The 12,290-nt window shown below is 53.0% G+C and overlaps 1 protein-coding gene across 1 annotated transcript in view; it reads right to left on the bottom strand.

The window, feature by feature from the left end:
- The window catches only part of ARMH3 (armadillo like helical domain containing 3), a 116,165-nt gene that overhangs the window by 65,926 nt on the left and 37,949 nt on the right, over window positions 1-12,290 (bottom strand). Inside the window, 5 exon segments of the mRNA XM_075348368.1 lie at window positions 763-823; window positions 2,407-2,426; window positions 2,429-2,452; window positions 2,539-2,595; window positions 6,439-6,525. Coding sequence (XP_075204483.1) covers window positions 763-823; window positions 2,407-2,426; window positions 2,429-2,452; window positions 2,539-2,595; window positions 6,439-6,525 — 249 coding nt within the window.

Consider the following 12,290-nt stretch of genomic DNA (forward strand, 5'->3'; position numbering starts at 1 on the left):
ATTTCCTTATAATCCAGGGCGTGGGGAGCTATGAATATTCCGGCAGCTGATGTCGGCAATGTAACTGGGGGAGCATGGCAGGGACATCATGCACTATCCATCGCTTACATGCTAAAGTCAGTTACCGACATCAGAAGAGGACACTCGGGGAGCGGAGGGATGGCAAACTTAAAAAAAAAATTATGTGTGCGGTATCATGGGAAGCATATACAATAGTATGGGCCCCATAGGGACATATATATATTAGGGACACTGGGATTGGGACATATTTACCAGGATGGGGATCATATATATTAGAATGGGCACAGGATGGAGGACATCTATTCTAGAATGAAGGCCATATTAATAGGATGGGAACATATATACCAGGATGGGGGATACATATACCTGGAACATGGAGGACATTAGTACAGAATTGGAGGACACAATAGTGTCAGCAGTAAATCCCACGTATAGTAAGTTATAACCACATTTTTTGCTTCCAATTTTTTCCCCTATTTTCCTCCTCTAAAACTTAGGTGTGTCTTATGGTCCTGTACATCTTATAATCCAAAAAAATGCGGTCTATGGAGACACCAGGCAGTCTAGGGGAGCGCGGCTGGGAAATGACGCCACCGGTGTCCGATTCGTGGGTCCGGGCAGCACGGGTCTGCTGTCAGGTTCCCTTTAAACACACTGCTGCAGCCTTCTTTTCTGGAATGATTGATGTGACCTTGCAGTAATCTCGTTACCGTACATTATAAGCGGTTTTTTGTTACTCACCATATTTGTCAGTGCTGAGAAGAAGCCGGTCTGGTTCTCCTCCTCCTTGTCCCTGTATTGCCTGAATGGAAACCAAAAAAAAAAACCAAACACAAAACTAGAGGTCAGTCCCGTAACATGGAGCTCCTGTCACGGTGACCGTCCTAAGCTCCCGTCTCGGTGACCGTCCTAAGCTCCCGTCTCGGTGACCGTCCTAAGCTCCCGTCTCGGTGACCGTCCTAAGCTCCCGTCTCGGTGACCGTCCTAAGCTCCCGTCTCGGTGACCGTCCTAAGCTCCCGTCTCGGTGACCGTCCCTAAGCTCCCGTCACGGTGACCGTCCTAAGCTCCCGTCACGGTGACCGTCCTAAGCTCCCGTCACGGTGACCGTCCTAAGCTCCCGTCACGGTGACCGTCCTAAGCTCCCGTCACGGTGACCGTCCTAAGCTCCAGTCACGGTGACCGTCCTAAGCTCCCGTCACGGTGACCGTCCTAAGCTCCCGTCACGGTGACCGTCCTAAGCTCCAGTCACGGTGACCGTCCCTAAGCTCCCGTCACGGGGACCGTCCTAAGCTCCCGTCACGGGGACCGTCCTAAGCTCCCGTCACGGGGACGGTCCTAAGCTCCCGTCACGGGGACGGTCCTAAGCTCCCGTCACGGGGACGGTCCTAAGCTCCCGTCACGGGGACGGTCCTAAGCTCCCGTCACGGGGACGGTCCTAAGCTCCCGTCACGGGGACGGTCCTAAGCTCCCGTCACGGGGACGGTCCTAAGCTCCCGTCACGGGGACGGTCCTAAGCTCCCGTCACGGGGACGGTCCTAAGCTCCCGTCACGGGGACGTCCTAAGCTCCCGTCACGGGGACGGTCCTAAGCTCCCGTCACGGGGGACGGTCCTAAGCTCCCGTCACGGGGACGGTCCTAAGCTCCCGTCACGGGGACGGTCCTAAGCTCCCGTCACGGGGACGGTCCTAAGCTCCCGTCACGGGGACGGTCCTAAGCTCCCGTCACGGTGAAGGTCCTAAGCTCCCGTCACGGTGAAGGTCCTAAGCTCCCGTCACGGTGAAGGTCTAAGCTCCGTCACGGTGAAGGTCCTAAGCTCCTGTCATGGTGAAGGTCCTAAGCTCCCGTCACGGTGAAGGTCCTAAGCTCCCGTCACGGTGAAGGTCCTAAGCTCCTGTCATGGTGAAGGTCCTACACCATCAGCGCAGACCGACACTCTCACTCAACTGCTCCTTGTTCAGTATTAAAGGGATTTCTCTGTACTGACAAGTGGATGACCTACAGAATAAGTCATCAATATGGTAGAGGTCGGACACCCCGCATCCTTAACTGACATCTGCTCTATGTATAAGTGCATGGGAGAGAAAGTGCAGCACTTGACCCCTAAGCGACATACAGGGCTGCTCTGCTCCTGTCTTGTCCACCACTACAGCTCAGCTCCATTGAAGTGTGTGGCTAAGATGCAATATCACAAGAAGCCTGTGGCCAGGCGGGGCGCTGTTTTTTGTATTTCTGAACAACCCCTTTAAGATGTATGAACCAGTCACCGAGTTCTTCGCCCTCTTTCCTGTTGATTGGGGTGAACCCCTTCCCCACCCAATGCAGACACAGAACCGATTCCTACAGACATAAGATATATAAGACCCGGCAGACTTCTGTCTACGTACGTGTTGTATTCAAACAACGCCCCGGGGCGATGACCAGTCCCATGCCCTGTAAATGAGAGAGCACAGACCAGTATTACCCCGATACACGCCAGCAACGATCCCAAGTGGCACCAATAATCGGATTATACTCACATTTAACGTCCCCTCGTCATCCACAATCGATAACTTCACAATGTACGGGTTCACAGACTGGGGGGGAGAAGAGAACGGAGATGGGTTATGGTCCAGCATCAAGTCAATTCAGCGTAAAAGTATCCCATCCAATAATGTCTGGGCATATTACTAAGAGACGCCGTCACTTTATGATCAGCCGATGCCGTATTGTATCCTTCAAAGCCACTAAGCGGCGAAATGCAAAGTGGCCCAATCCAACTACATAACGCTGCAAATCTCTGCACCGTATAGGAGCACAATCAGAGACTCATTATTCACAGGATAGGGTCCAGGAGCTCGGACCACACCCTCTCGATCAATAGGGGTCCCAGAGGTCAGACCCTCAGCCTCAGGAACGGTGGGACACCAGGAGCTCAGACCTTCACCCTCAGTATTGCTGGGGTTCTGAAAGTTAAACCCTCATCCTCAGGATCGTGGGGGTCCAGGAGGTCGGACCACACCCTCCCGATTAGTAGGTGGTTCCAGAGGATGGATCTTCACCCTCAGGATAGGTGGGACACCAGGAGCTCAGACCTTCACCCTCAGGATCAGTGGGGATCCCAGAGGTCAGATCCTCACCCTCCTGATCAGTAGGGGGTCCCAGAGGTTGGACCGTCACCCTCAGGATCGGTGGAACTCCAGGAGCTCGGACCTTCTCCCTCAGAATCGGTGGAGTTCTAAAAGATAAACCTTCATTCTAAGGATCGGTAGAGGCCTGACCCTGACCCTCAGGATTGGTGGTGGTTCTACAGAAAAAGTTATCGTATATTTTTACTAATGTGCCACACTTTAAAAACTTGGAATGTTCCTTTAATAGACAGAATATACTGGATGTATACTGTATTTTTTAGATTATAAAACGGACTCAAAAATTTGGTAGGAAAATGAAGAGTGTGTCTTATAATCCAATTGTTGCTTACAAGGGATGGTGGAGGGGGAGGGTCGCAAGAGCAATTTCACAGGCGCTGTGCTGGGGCTGGCGGCGCTGTGCTGGGGCTGCGGACGCTGTACTGGAGCTGCACTGTGCTGGGGCTGCGGAGCTGTACTGGAGCTGCACTGTGCTGGGGCTGCGGACGCTGTACTGGAGCTGCACTTTGCTGGGGCTGCGGACGCTGTACTGGAGCTGCACTGTGCTGGGGCTGCGGACGCTGTACTGGAGCTGCACTGTGCTGGGGCTGCGGACGCTGTACTGGAGCTGCACTGTGCTGGGGCTGCGGACGCTTGTACTGGAGCTGCACTGGTGCTGGGGCTGCGGACGCTGTACTGGAGCTGCACTTTGCTGGGGCTGCGGACGCTGTACTGGAAGCTGCACTGTGCTGGGGCTGCGGACGCTGTACTGGAGCTGCACTGTGCTGGGGCTGCGGACGCTGTACTGGAGCTGCACTGTGCTGGGGCTGCGGACGCTGTACTGGAGCTGCACTGTGCTGGGGCTGCGGACCGCTGTACTGGAGCTGCACTGTGCTGGCGCTGCGGACGCTGTACTGGAGCTGCACTGTGCTGGCGCTGCGGACGCTGTACTGGAGCTGCACTGTGCTGGCGCTGCGGACGCTGTACTGGAGCTGCACTGTGCTGGCGCTGCGGACGCTGTACTGGAGCTGCAACTGTGCTGGCGCTGCGGACGCTTGTACTGGAGCTGCACTGTGCTGGCGCTGCGGACGCTGTACTGGAGCTGCACTGTGCTGGCGCTGCGGACGCTGTACTGGAGCTGCCACTGTGCTGGCGCTGCGGACGCTGTACTGGAGCTGCACTGTGCTGGCGCTGCGGACGCTGTACTGGAGCTGCACTGTGCTGGCGCTGCGGACGCTGTACTGGAGCTGCACTGTGCTGGCGCTGCGGACGCTTGTACTGGAGCTGCACTGTGCTGGCGCTGCGGACGCTGTACTGGAGCTGCGGACCCTGTACTGGAGCTGCACTGTGCTGGCGCTGCGGACGCTTGTACTGGAGCTGCACTGTGCTGGCGCTGCGGACGCTGTACTGGAGCTGCACTGTGCTGGCGCTGCGGACGCTGTACTGGAGCTGCACTGTGCTGGCGCTGCGGACGCTGTACTGGAGCTGCACTGTGCTGGCGCTGCGGACGCTGTACTGGAGCTGCACTGTGCTGGGGCTGCGGACGCTGTACTGGAGCTGCACTGTGCTGGGGCTGCGGACGCTGTACTGGAGCTGCACTGTGCTGGGGCTGCAGGAGAGAACCTGGAAAATGTCGGCATTGCGGACTTCAAAATAATGGCGCCCGGAGTCGGTGCGTAAGCAGATGGGAGTTCTCGCTCAAGATCTTATCTGCGCACGTGAAACCTCCAGGCGCCATTTTCCTTAAGTCTGCTGCTGTGAGATCAATGGGCCGGAGGCGGTGCGTGCATAGATGAGATCTTGAGCTAAGAGCTCCATCTTTGCACGCGCTAACTCCGGGCGCCATTATTTGAAGTCCACACCACCGACATTTTTAAGAAGGCGCCCGCAGCCCCAGCACAGCGCCCACAGCATCGCCATATTCCACTACCGCCCCTGCCTCCTGTGACCCCACTCCATCATTGCTGCCGACCGCTCCCAGTAAGACACCACCGGATTATAAGACGGACCCCATTTTTTCCTCTAAATTTGTGGTGCGTCTTATAATCTGGTGCCTCTTATAAACCGAAAAGAAAAATAATATAATGGATGTCACACTGAATTATCACAACCACCTCTCCTGACAATTGATAGCTGTTAGTCACTGTTATTACAATAGAGCATGGAGGAAAGACAACCAAGGGTACCATCACACTAAGAGACGCAACCAGCAATCTGACCTGGAAGGGATCGCTGGAGCGTCACTACATGGTTGCTGGTAAGCTGTCAATCAAGCAGATCTCCATAGCGATCAGAGATCAGCCACCAGCGACCCGTGTAACGACGCGGTGCTTGGTAACCATGGTACACATCGGGTTAGTTACCCGATGTGTAACATGGTTACCAGCGTCCGCAGCTGCCAAAAGCCGGCTCCCTGAACACGTAGCCAGGGTACACATTGGGTTACTAAGCAAAGCGCTTTGCATAGTTACCCGATGTGTACCCTGGCTATGTGTGCAGCACTGGCAGCCCTGAGAGCGGCGTACGCTGGTAACCAAGGTACATATCGGGTATCCAAGCAAAGCACTTTGCTTAGTTACCCGATGTGTACCATGGTTACCAGTGTACTGCAGGCTGCCAGAAGCAGACTCCCTGCACATTCAGATCATTGGCTCCCGCCGTCAAACACGCTGATGCGTGCTTCACAGCGGGAGAGCAACGAGCAAAAAAATGAACCAGAACAGTGTGTAACGATCAGCGATCTCACAGCAGGGGCAGGTCGCTGCTCAGTGTCACACACAGCGAGATCGCTAATGAGGTCACTGGTGCGCCACAAAAACCGTGACTCCGCAGCGATCTCGCTATGTGAGAAGTACCCCTAAGTGCGCCGCTTATCTGAACAAACAGTATTATCTGAAACAGTCTACTGCAGGCCATACACACGAGACAACTGTCGGCCGAACGTTCGTTCTGCAGCAGCTGTGTCTCTAGGTTTCCCATAGACATGAGCACTTGGCTCGGCCGATCCTTCATCTGTTCTCCAAGGGGAAAGATAATGCAGCTGATATAAGACATATCCCCGGCAGCTTATCTCTACTGAAAACAAAAAGATCAAGCGATTGAAGTTCCAAAGACCCAAACCTTCTCTCCCCCAAAAGAGAGTTAGGAACCCCCCACACACGTTGGATGGTTGGCGGATCCTGTCCAAATTAGATTGTGAGCTCTTCAGGAGAGAGGTACTAATACTGCGTTATACATTTCTGCTATATAAACAGGTAATGGCCCCTTCTATTCAGATGATTAGTTCTGCTATGAGGTGGTGAGATCACGCACTTCGTATTTTCTGTAGTTCACTAGAAGGGCCAGCAACACCACAGCATCGTAACCGTGCTCCCTGCGGCTCGGAGGATGGGACAGAATCTGGAAAGGAAAGAAGAAAAATGATCAAGAGAGAATAATAATATAATAGTAATAAAGTCTAATAATACAGAGAGGTTCATTAGAGAAATTTGAGATTGGACTCTCCTGACCCCCCCCATATAAACATCCGTCTTCAACATTGGCTCATTGGCCAAAACACAGTGGCTGGAAGACCCTCTGGTGCGGATAAAGATCTGATGGGTTGCATGCAAACTGGATTCTCCCAATCACTGCCACAATTAATAGGACTGGAGGGGAGCAATGGAGATGAGTGAACCTGAGATTCGGTGTTCGGACCAAACACAGACTTTACAAAAACAATTAGATTTTGGGTAATCGCCATAAAATCTCTTTCTTGGAGCCTTGATTGGGGGACACAGGAGACCATGGGTTGTATGTTGCTGCCTTCTAGTGGCAGTTGCATGCAACCCACGGACTCCTGCGTCCCCCAATGAAGCGCCCCCCCCTTGCAAGTGACTTGTTCATGGCTGACTGGATGTGGGCCCAATTAGTGACTTCCATTGGGGTTCAGGTCAAGTCCGGGTCCCAAACTGAACTTTATCAAAAGTTCGGCTGCACCCGCCGAACCGAACTTCCATGGGTCCGCTCATCTCTATTGAACAAAAATATTGGCGCTGCCCTGATCTGACTGCAATGGAGGATTAGAGGCCAGACCAGCGCAGCCTTCATTTCAGAGACAGGCAACCTGAGCACCAGGAAGGGGGGTGGTACTCCGCAATTACTAGACACCACTGGACGTTTTCTGGGTGAGGCTGAAGGATTAGGGACATAAACACTTGCCGATTGATCAAAGGACAAGCTGAACAGAAGTGTATGTGTGCAGAATGATCATTGCACATAGATTACAGTGTTATTGGCAGAACACGTCCTGTTTACACCGGGCAATAAGCTGCCAATAACAATGATATTAAGGGGGCTTTCCGAATTCAGAAAACCCCTGTCCGAGGTTACGTTAAAAAAAACACCAAAGTCTTTGCTGCCGCTCCCTTTTGTCTGTTGTTATCTAATGTACTGGCGTCATGTTGATGTTCCACCTATAAATGGCCTCTCAGTATTCGTATGTTGAACCCCAATAACAACAGATAATACCTACAAAGATATACACAGGAATCCAAAGTTTTTAGTATTCAAAAAGTAGAAAATTTATTACACATTGTGCCAGTGCAAACATTAAAAATTCATTATACATAGGCTACAGCATATTCGGATATAAGGGGGGAAGCCACATTACAAAGGGTGGCACACCGAGGAAGATCGCTGCAACCGTTTATATATAAATAAAGCTAAAGAAGGGAATTTTGTTACTTACCGTAAATTCCTTTTCTTCTAGCTCTTATTGGGAGACCCAGACGATTGAGACCCAGACGATTGAGACCCAGACGATTGACGATTGGGTGTATAGCACTGCCTCCGGAGGCCACACAAAGCAATTACACTAAAAAGTGTAAGGCCCCTCCCCTTCTGGCTATACACCCCCAGTGGGATCACTGGCTCACCAGATTTAGTGCAAAAGCAAGAAGGAGGAAAGCCAATAACTGGTTTAAACAAATTCACTCCGAGTAACATCGGAGAACTGAAAACCGTTCAACATGAACAACATGTGTACCCGCAAACAAACCAAAAATCCCGAAGGACAACAGGGCGGGTGCTGGGTCTCCCAATAAGAGCTAGAAGAAAAGGAATTTACGGTAAGTAACAAAATTCCCTTCTTCGGCGCTCTATTGGGAGACCCAGACGATTGGGACGTCCAAAAGCTGTCCCTGGGTGGGTAAAGAAATACCTCATGTTAGAGCTGCAAGACAGCCCTCCCCTACGGGGAGGCAACTGCCGCCTGCAGGACTCTTCTACCTAGGCTGGCGTCCGCCGAAGCATAGGTATGCACCTGATAATGTTTGGTGAAAGTGTGCAGACTCGACCAGGTAGCTGCCTGGCACACCTGTTGAGCCGTAGCCTGGTGTCGTAATGCCCAGGATGCACCCACGGCTCTGGTAGAATGGGCCTTCAGCCCTGATGGAACCGGAAGCCCAGCAGAACGGTAGGCTTCAAGAATCGGTTCTTTGATCCATCGAGCCAGGGTGGCCTTAGAAGCCTGCGACCCTTTGCGCTTACCAGCGACAAGGACAAAGAGTGCATCCCGAACGGCGCAAGGGCGCCGTGCGGGAAATGTAGATTCTGAGTGCTCTCACCAGATCTAACAAATGTAAATCCTTCTCATACCGATGAACTGCATGAGGACAAAACGAAGGCAAAGAGATATCCTGATTAAGATGAAAAGAGGATACCACCTTCGGGAGAAACTCCTGAATGGGGCGCAGCACTACCTTATCCTGGTGGAAGACCAGGAAAGGAGCTTTGGATGACAGCGCTGCTAGCTCAGACACTCTCCGAAGAGATGTGATCGCTACCAGAAAAGCCACTTTCTGTGATAGTCTAGAAAGTGAAACCTCCCTCAGAGGCTCGAAGGGCGGCTTCTGGAAGGCAACTAGTACCCTGTTCAGATCCCATGGATCTAACGGCCGCTTGTACGGGGGTACGATATGGCAAACCCCCTGTAGGAACGTGCGCACCTTAGGAAGGCGTGCCAAACGCCTCTGAAAAAAGACGGATAGCGCCGAGACCTGACCTTTAAGGGAGCCGAGCGACAAACCTTTTTCTAACCCAGATTGCAGGAAAGAAAGAAAGGTAGGCAATGCAAATGGCCAGGGAGACACTCCCTGAGCAGAGCACCAGGATAAGAAAATCCTCCACGTTCTGTGGTAGATCTTAGCGGACGTGGGCTTCCTAGCCTGTCTCATGGTGGCAACGACCCCTTGGGACAATCCTGAAGACGCTAGGATCCAGGACTCAATGGCCACACAGTCAGGTTCAGGGCCGCAGAATTCCGATGGAAAAACGGCCCTTGGGACAGTAAGTCTGGTCGGTCTGGTAGTGCCCACGGTTGGCCGACCGTGAGCTGCCACAGATCCGGGTACCACGCCCTCCTCGGCCAGTCTGGGGCGACAAGTATGACGCGGCTGCAATCGGATCTGATCTTGCGTAGCACTCTGGGCAAGAGTGCCAGAGGTGGAAACACATAAGGGAGCCGGAACTGCGACCAATCTTGTACTAGGGCGTCTGCCGCCAGCGCTCTTTGATCGCGGGACCGTGCCATGAAGGTTGGGACCTTGTTGTTGTGCCGTGACGCCATTAGGTCGACGTCCGGCACCCCCCAGCGGTGACAGATTTCCTGAAACACGTCTGGGTGAAGGGACCATTCCCCTGCGTCCATGCCCTGGCGACTGAGGAAGTCTGCTTCCCAGTTTTCTACGCCGGGGATGTGAACTGCGGATATGGTGGAGGCTGTGGCTTCCACCCACATCAGAATCCGCCGGACTTCCTGGAAGGCTTGCCGACTGCGTGTCCCCCCTTGGTGGTTGATGTATGCCACCGCTGTGGAGTTGTCCGACTGAATTCGGATCTGCCTTCCTTCCAGCCACTGCTGGAAGGCTAGTAGGGCAAGATACACTGCTCTGATTTCCAGAACATTGATCTGAAGGGTGGACTCCTGCTGGGTCCACGTACCCTGAGCCCTGTGGTGGAGAAAAACTGCTCCCCACCCTGACAGACTCGCGTCTGTCGTGACCACCGCCCAGGATGGGGGTAGGAAGGATTTCCCCTGTGATAATGAGGTGGGAAGAAGCCACCACTGCAGAGAGTCCTTGGCCGTCTGGGAAAGGGAGACTTTCCTGTCCAGGGATGTTGACTTCCCGTCCCATTGGCGGAGAATGTCCCATTGAAGTGGGCGCAGATGAAACTGCGCAAACGGAACCGCTTCCATTGCCGCCACCATCTTCCCGAGGAAGTGCATGAGGCGTCTTAAGGAGTGCGACTGACTGTGAAGGAGAGCCTGCACCCCAGTCTGTAGTGACCTCTGCTTGTCCAGCGGAAGCTTCACTATCGCTGAGAGAGTATGAAACTCCATGCCAAGATACGTTAGTGATTGGGTCGGTGACAGATTTGACTTTGAGAAGTTGATGATCCACCCGAACGTCTGGAGAGTCTCCAGTGCTACAGTCAAGCTGAGTTGGCATGCCTCTTGAGAGGGTGCCTTGACCAGTAGATCGTCCAAGTAAGGGATCACAGAGTGTCCCTGAGAGTGCAAGACTGCTACCACTGCCGCCATGATCTTGGTGAACACCCGTGGGGCTGTCGCTAGACCAAATGGCAGAGCTACGAACTGAAGATGGTCGTCTCCTATCACAAAGCGTAGAAAGCGTTGGTGCTCTGTAGCAATCGGCACGTGGAGATAAGCATCCTTGATGTCTATTGATGCTAGGAAATCTCCTTGAGACATTGAGGCAATGACTGAGCGTAGGGATTCCATCCGGAACCGCCTGGCGTTCACATGCTTGTTGAGCAGTTTTAGGTCCAGAACAGGACGGAATGAGCCGTCCTTTTTTGGCACACAAAGAGATTGGAGTAAAAACCTTGACCTCGTTCCTGAAGAGGAACAGGGACCACCACTCCTTCTGCTCTTAGAGAATTCACCGCCTGCAGAAGGGCATCTGCTCGGTCGGGATGTGGGGAAGTTCTGAAGAACCGAGGCGGAGGATGAGAACTGAACTCTATCCTGTACCCGTGAGACAAAATGTCTGTTACCCACCGGTCTTTGACCTGTGGCAGCCAAATGTCGCAAAAGCGGGAGAGCCTGCCACCGACCGAGGATGCGGAGGGAGGCGGCCGAAAGTCATGAGGCAGCCGCCTTGGAAGCGGTACCTCCGGTTGCTTTCTTGGGGCGTGAGTGAGCCCGCCAGGAATCAGAGCTCCTTTGCTCTTTCTGAGTCCCTTTGGACGAGGAGAATTGGGGCTTGCCCGAGCCTCGAAAGGACCGAAATCTTGACTGCCACTTCCTCTGTGGAGGTTTGCTTGATCTGGGCTGGGGTAAGGAGGAGTCCTTACCTTTGGGACTGTTTGATGATTTCCGCCAATTGCTCACCAAACAGTCTGTCTCCAGATAATGGCAAGCTGGTTAAACATTTTTTAGAAGCAGAATCTGCTTTCCATTCCTTAACCACAAGGCTCTGCGCAAAACTACAGAGTTGGCAGATGCCATTGAGGTACGGCTCGTAGAGTCCAGTACCGCATTGATAGCGTAGGTCGCAAACGCAGACATTTGCGTAGTTAGGGACGCCACTTGCGGCACTGCTGGACGTATGAGAGAGTCCACCTGTGCCAGACCTGCTGAAATAGCTTGGAGCGCCCACACGGCCGCGAATGCAGGAGCAAACGACGCGCCAATAGCTTCATAGACAGATTTCAACCAAAGGTCCATCTGTCTGTCATTGGGATCTTTAAGTGAAGCCCCATCCTCCACTGCAACTATGGATCTAGCTGCAAGCCTGGATATTGGAGGGTCCACTTTTGGACACTGGGTCCAGCGTTTGACCACGTCAGGGGGAAAAGGATACCGTGTATCCTTAGGGCGTTTAGAAAAACGCTTGTCCGGATAAGTATTATGTTTCTGGATGGATTCTCTGAAGTCAGAGTGGTCCAGAAAAGTACTCAATTTACGCTTGGGATACAGGAAATGGAATTTCTCCTGCTGTGCAGCTGCCTCCTCTGCAGAAGGGGCTGGGGGAGAAATATCCAACAGCCTATTGATGGCCGCTATAAGGTCATTTACCATGGCGTCACCATCTGGCGTATCCAAATTGAGTGCGGCGTCAGGACAAGACTCCTGATCACCCACCTCTGAACCCTCATAT

The sequence above is a fragment of the Anomaloglossus baeobatrachus genome, chromosome 5 (assembly GCF_048569485.1).
Source record: "Anomaloglossus baeobatrachus isolate aAnoBae1 chromosome 5, aAnoBae1.hap1, whole genome shotgun sequence".
Classification (NCBI taxonomy): Eukaryota; Metazoa; Chordata; class Amphibia; order Anura; family Aromobatidae; genus Anomaloglossus; species Anomaloglossus baeobatrachus.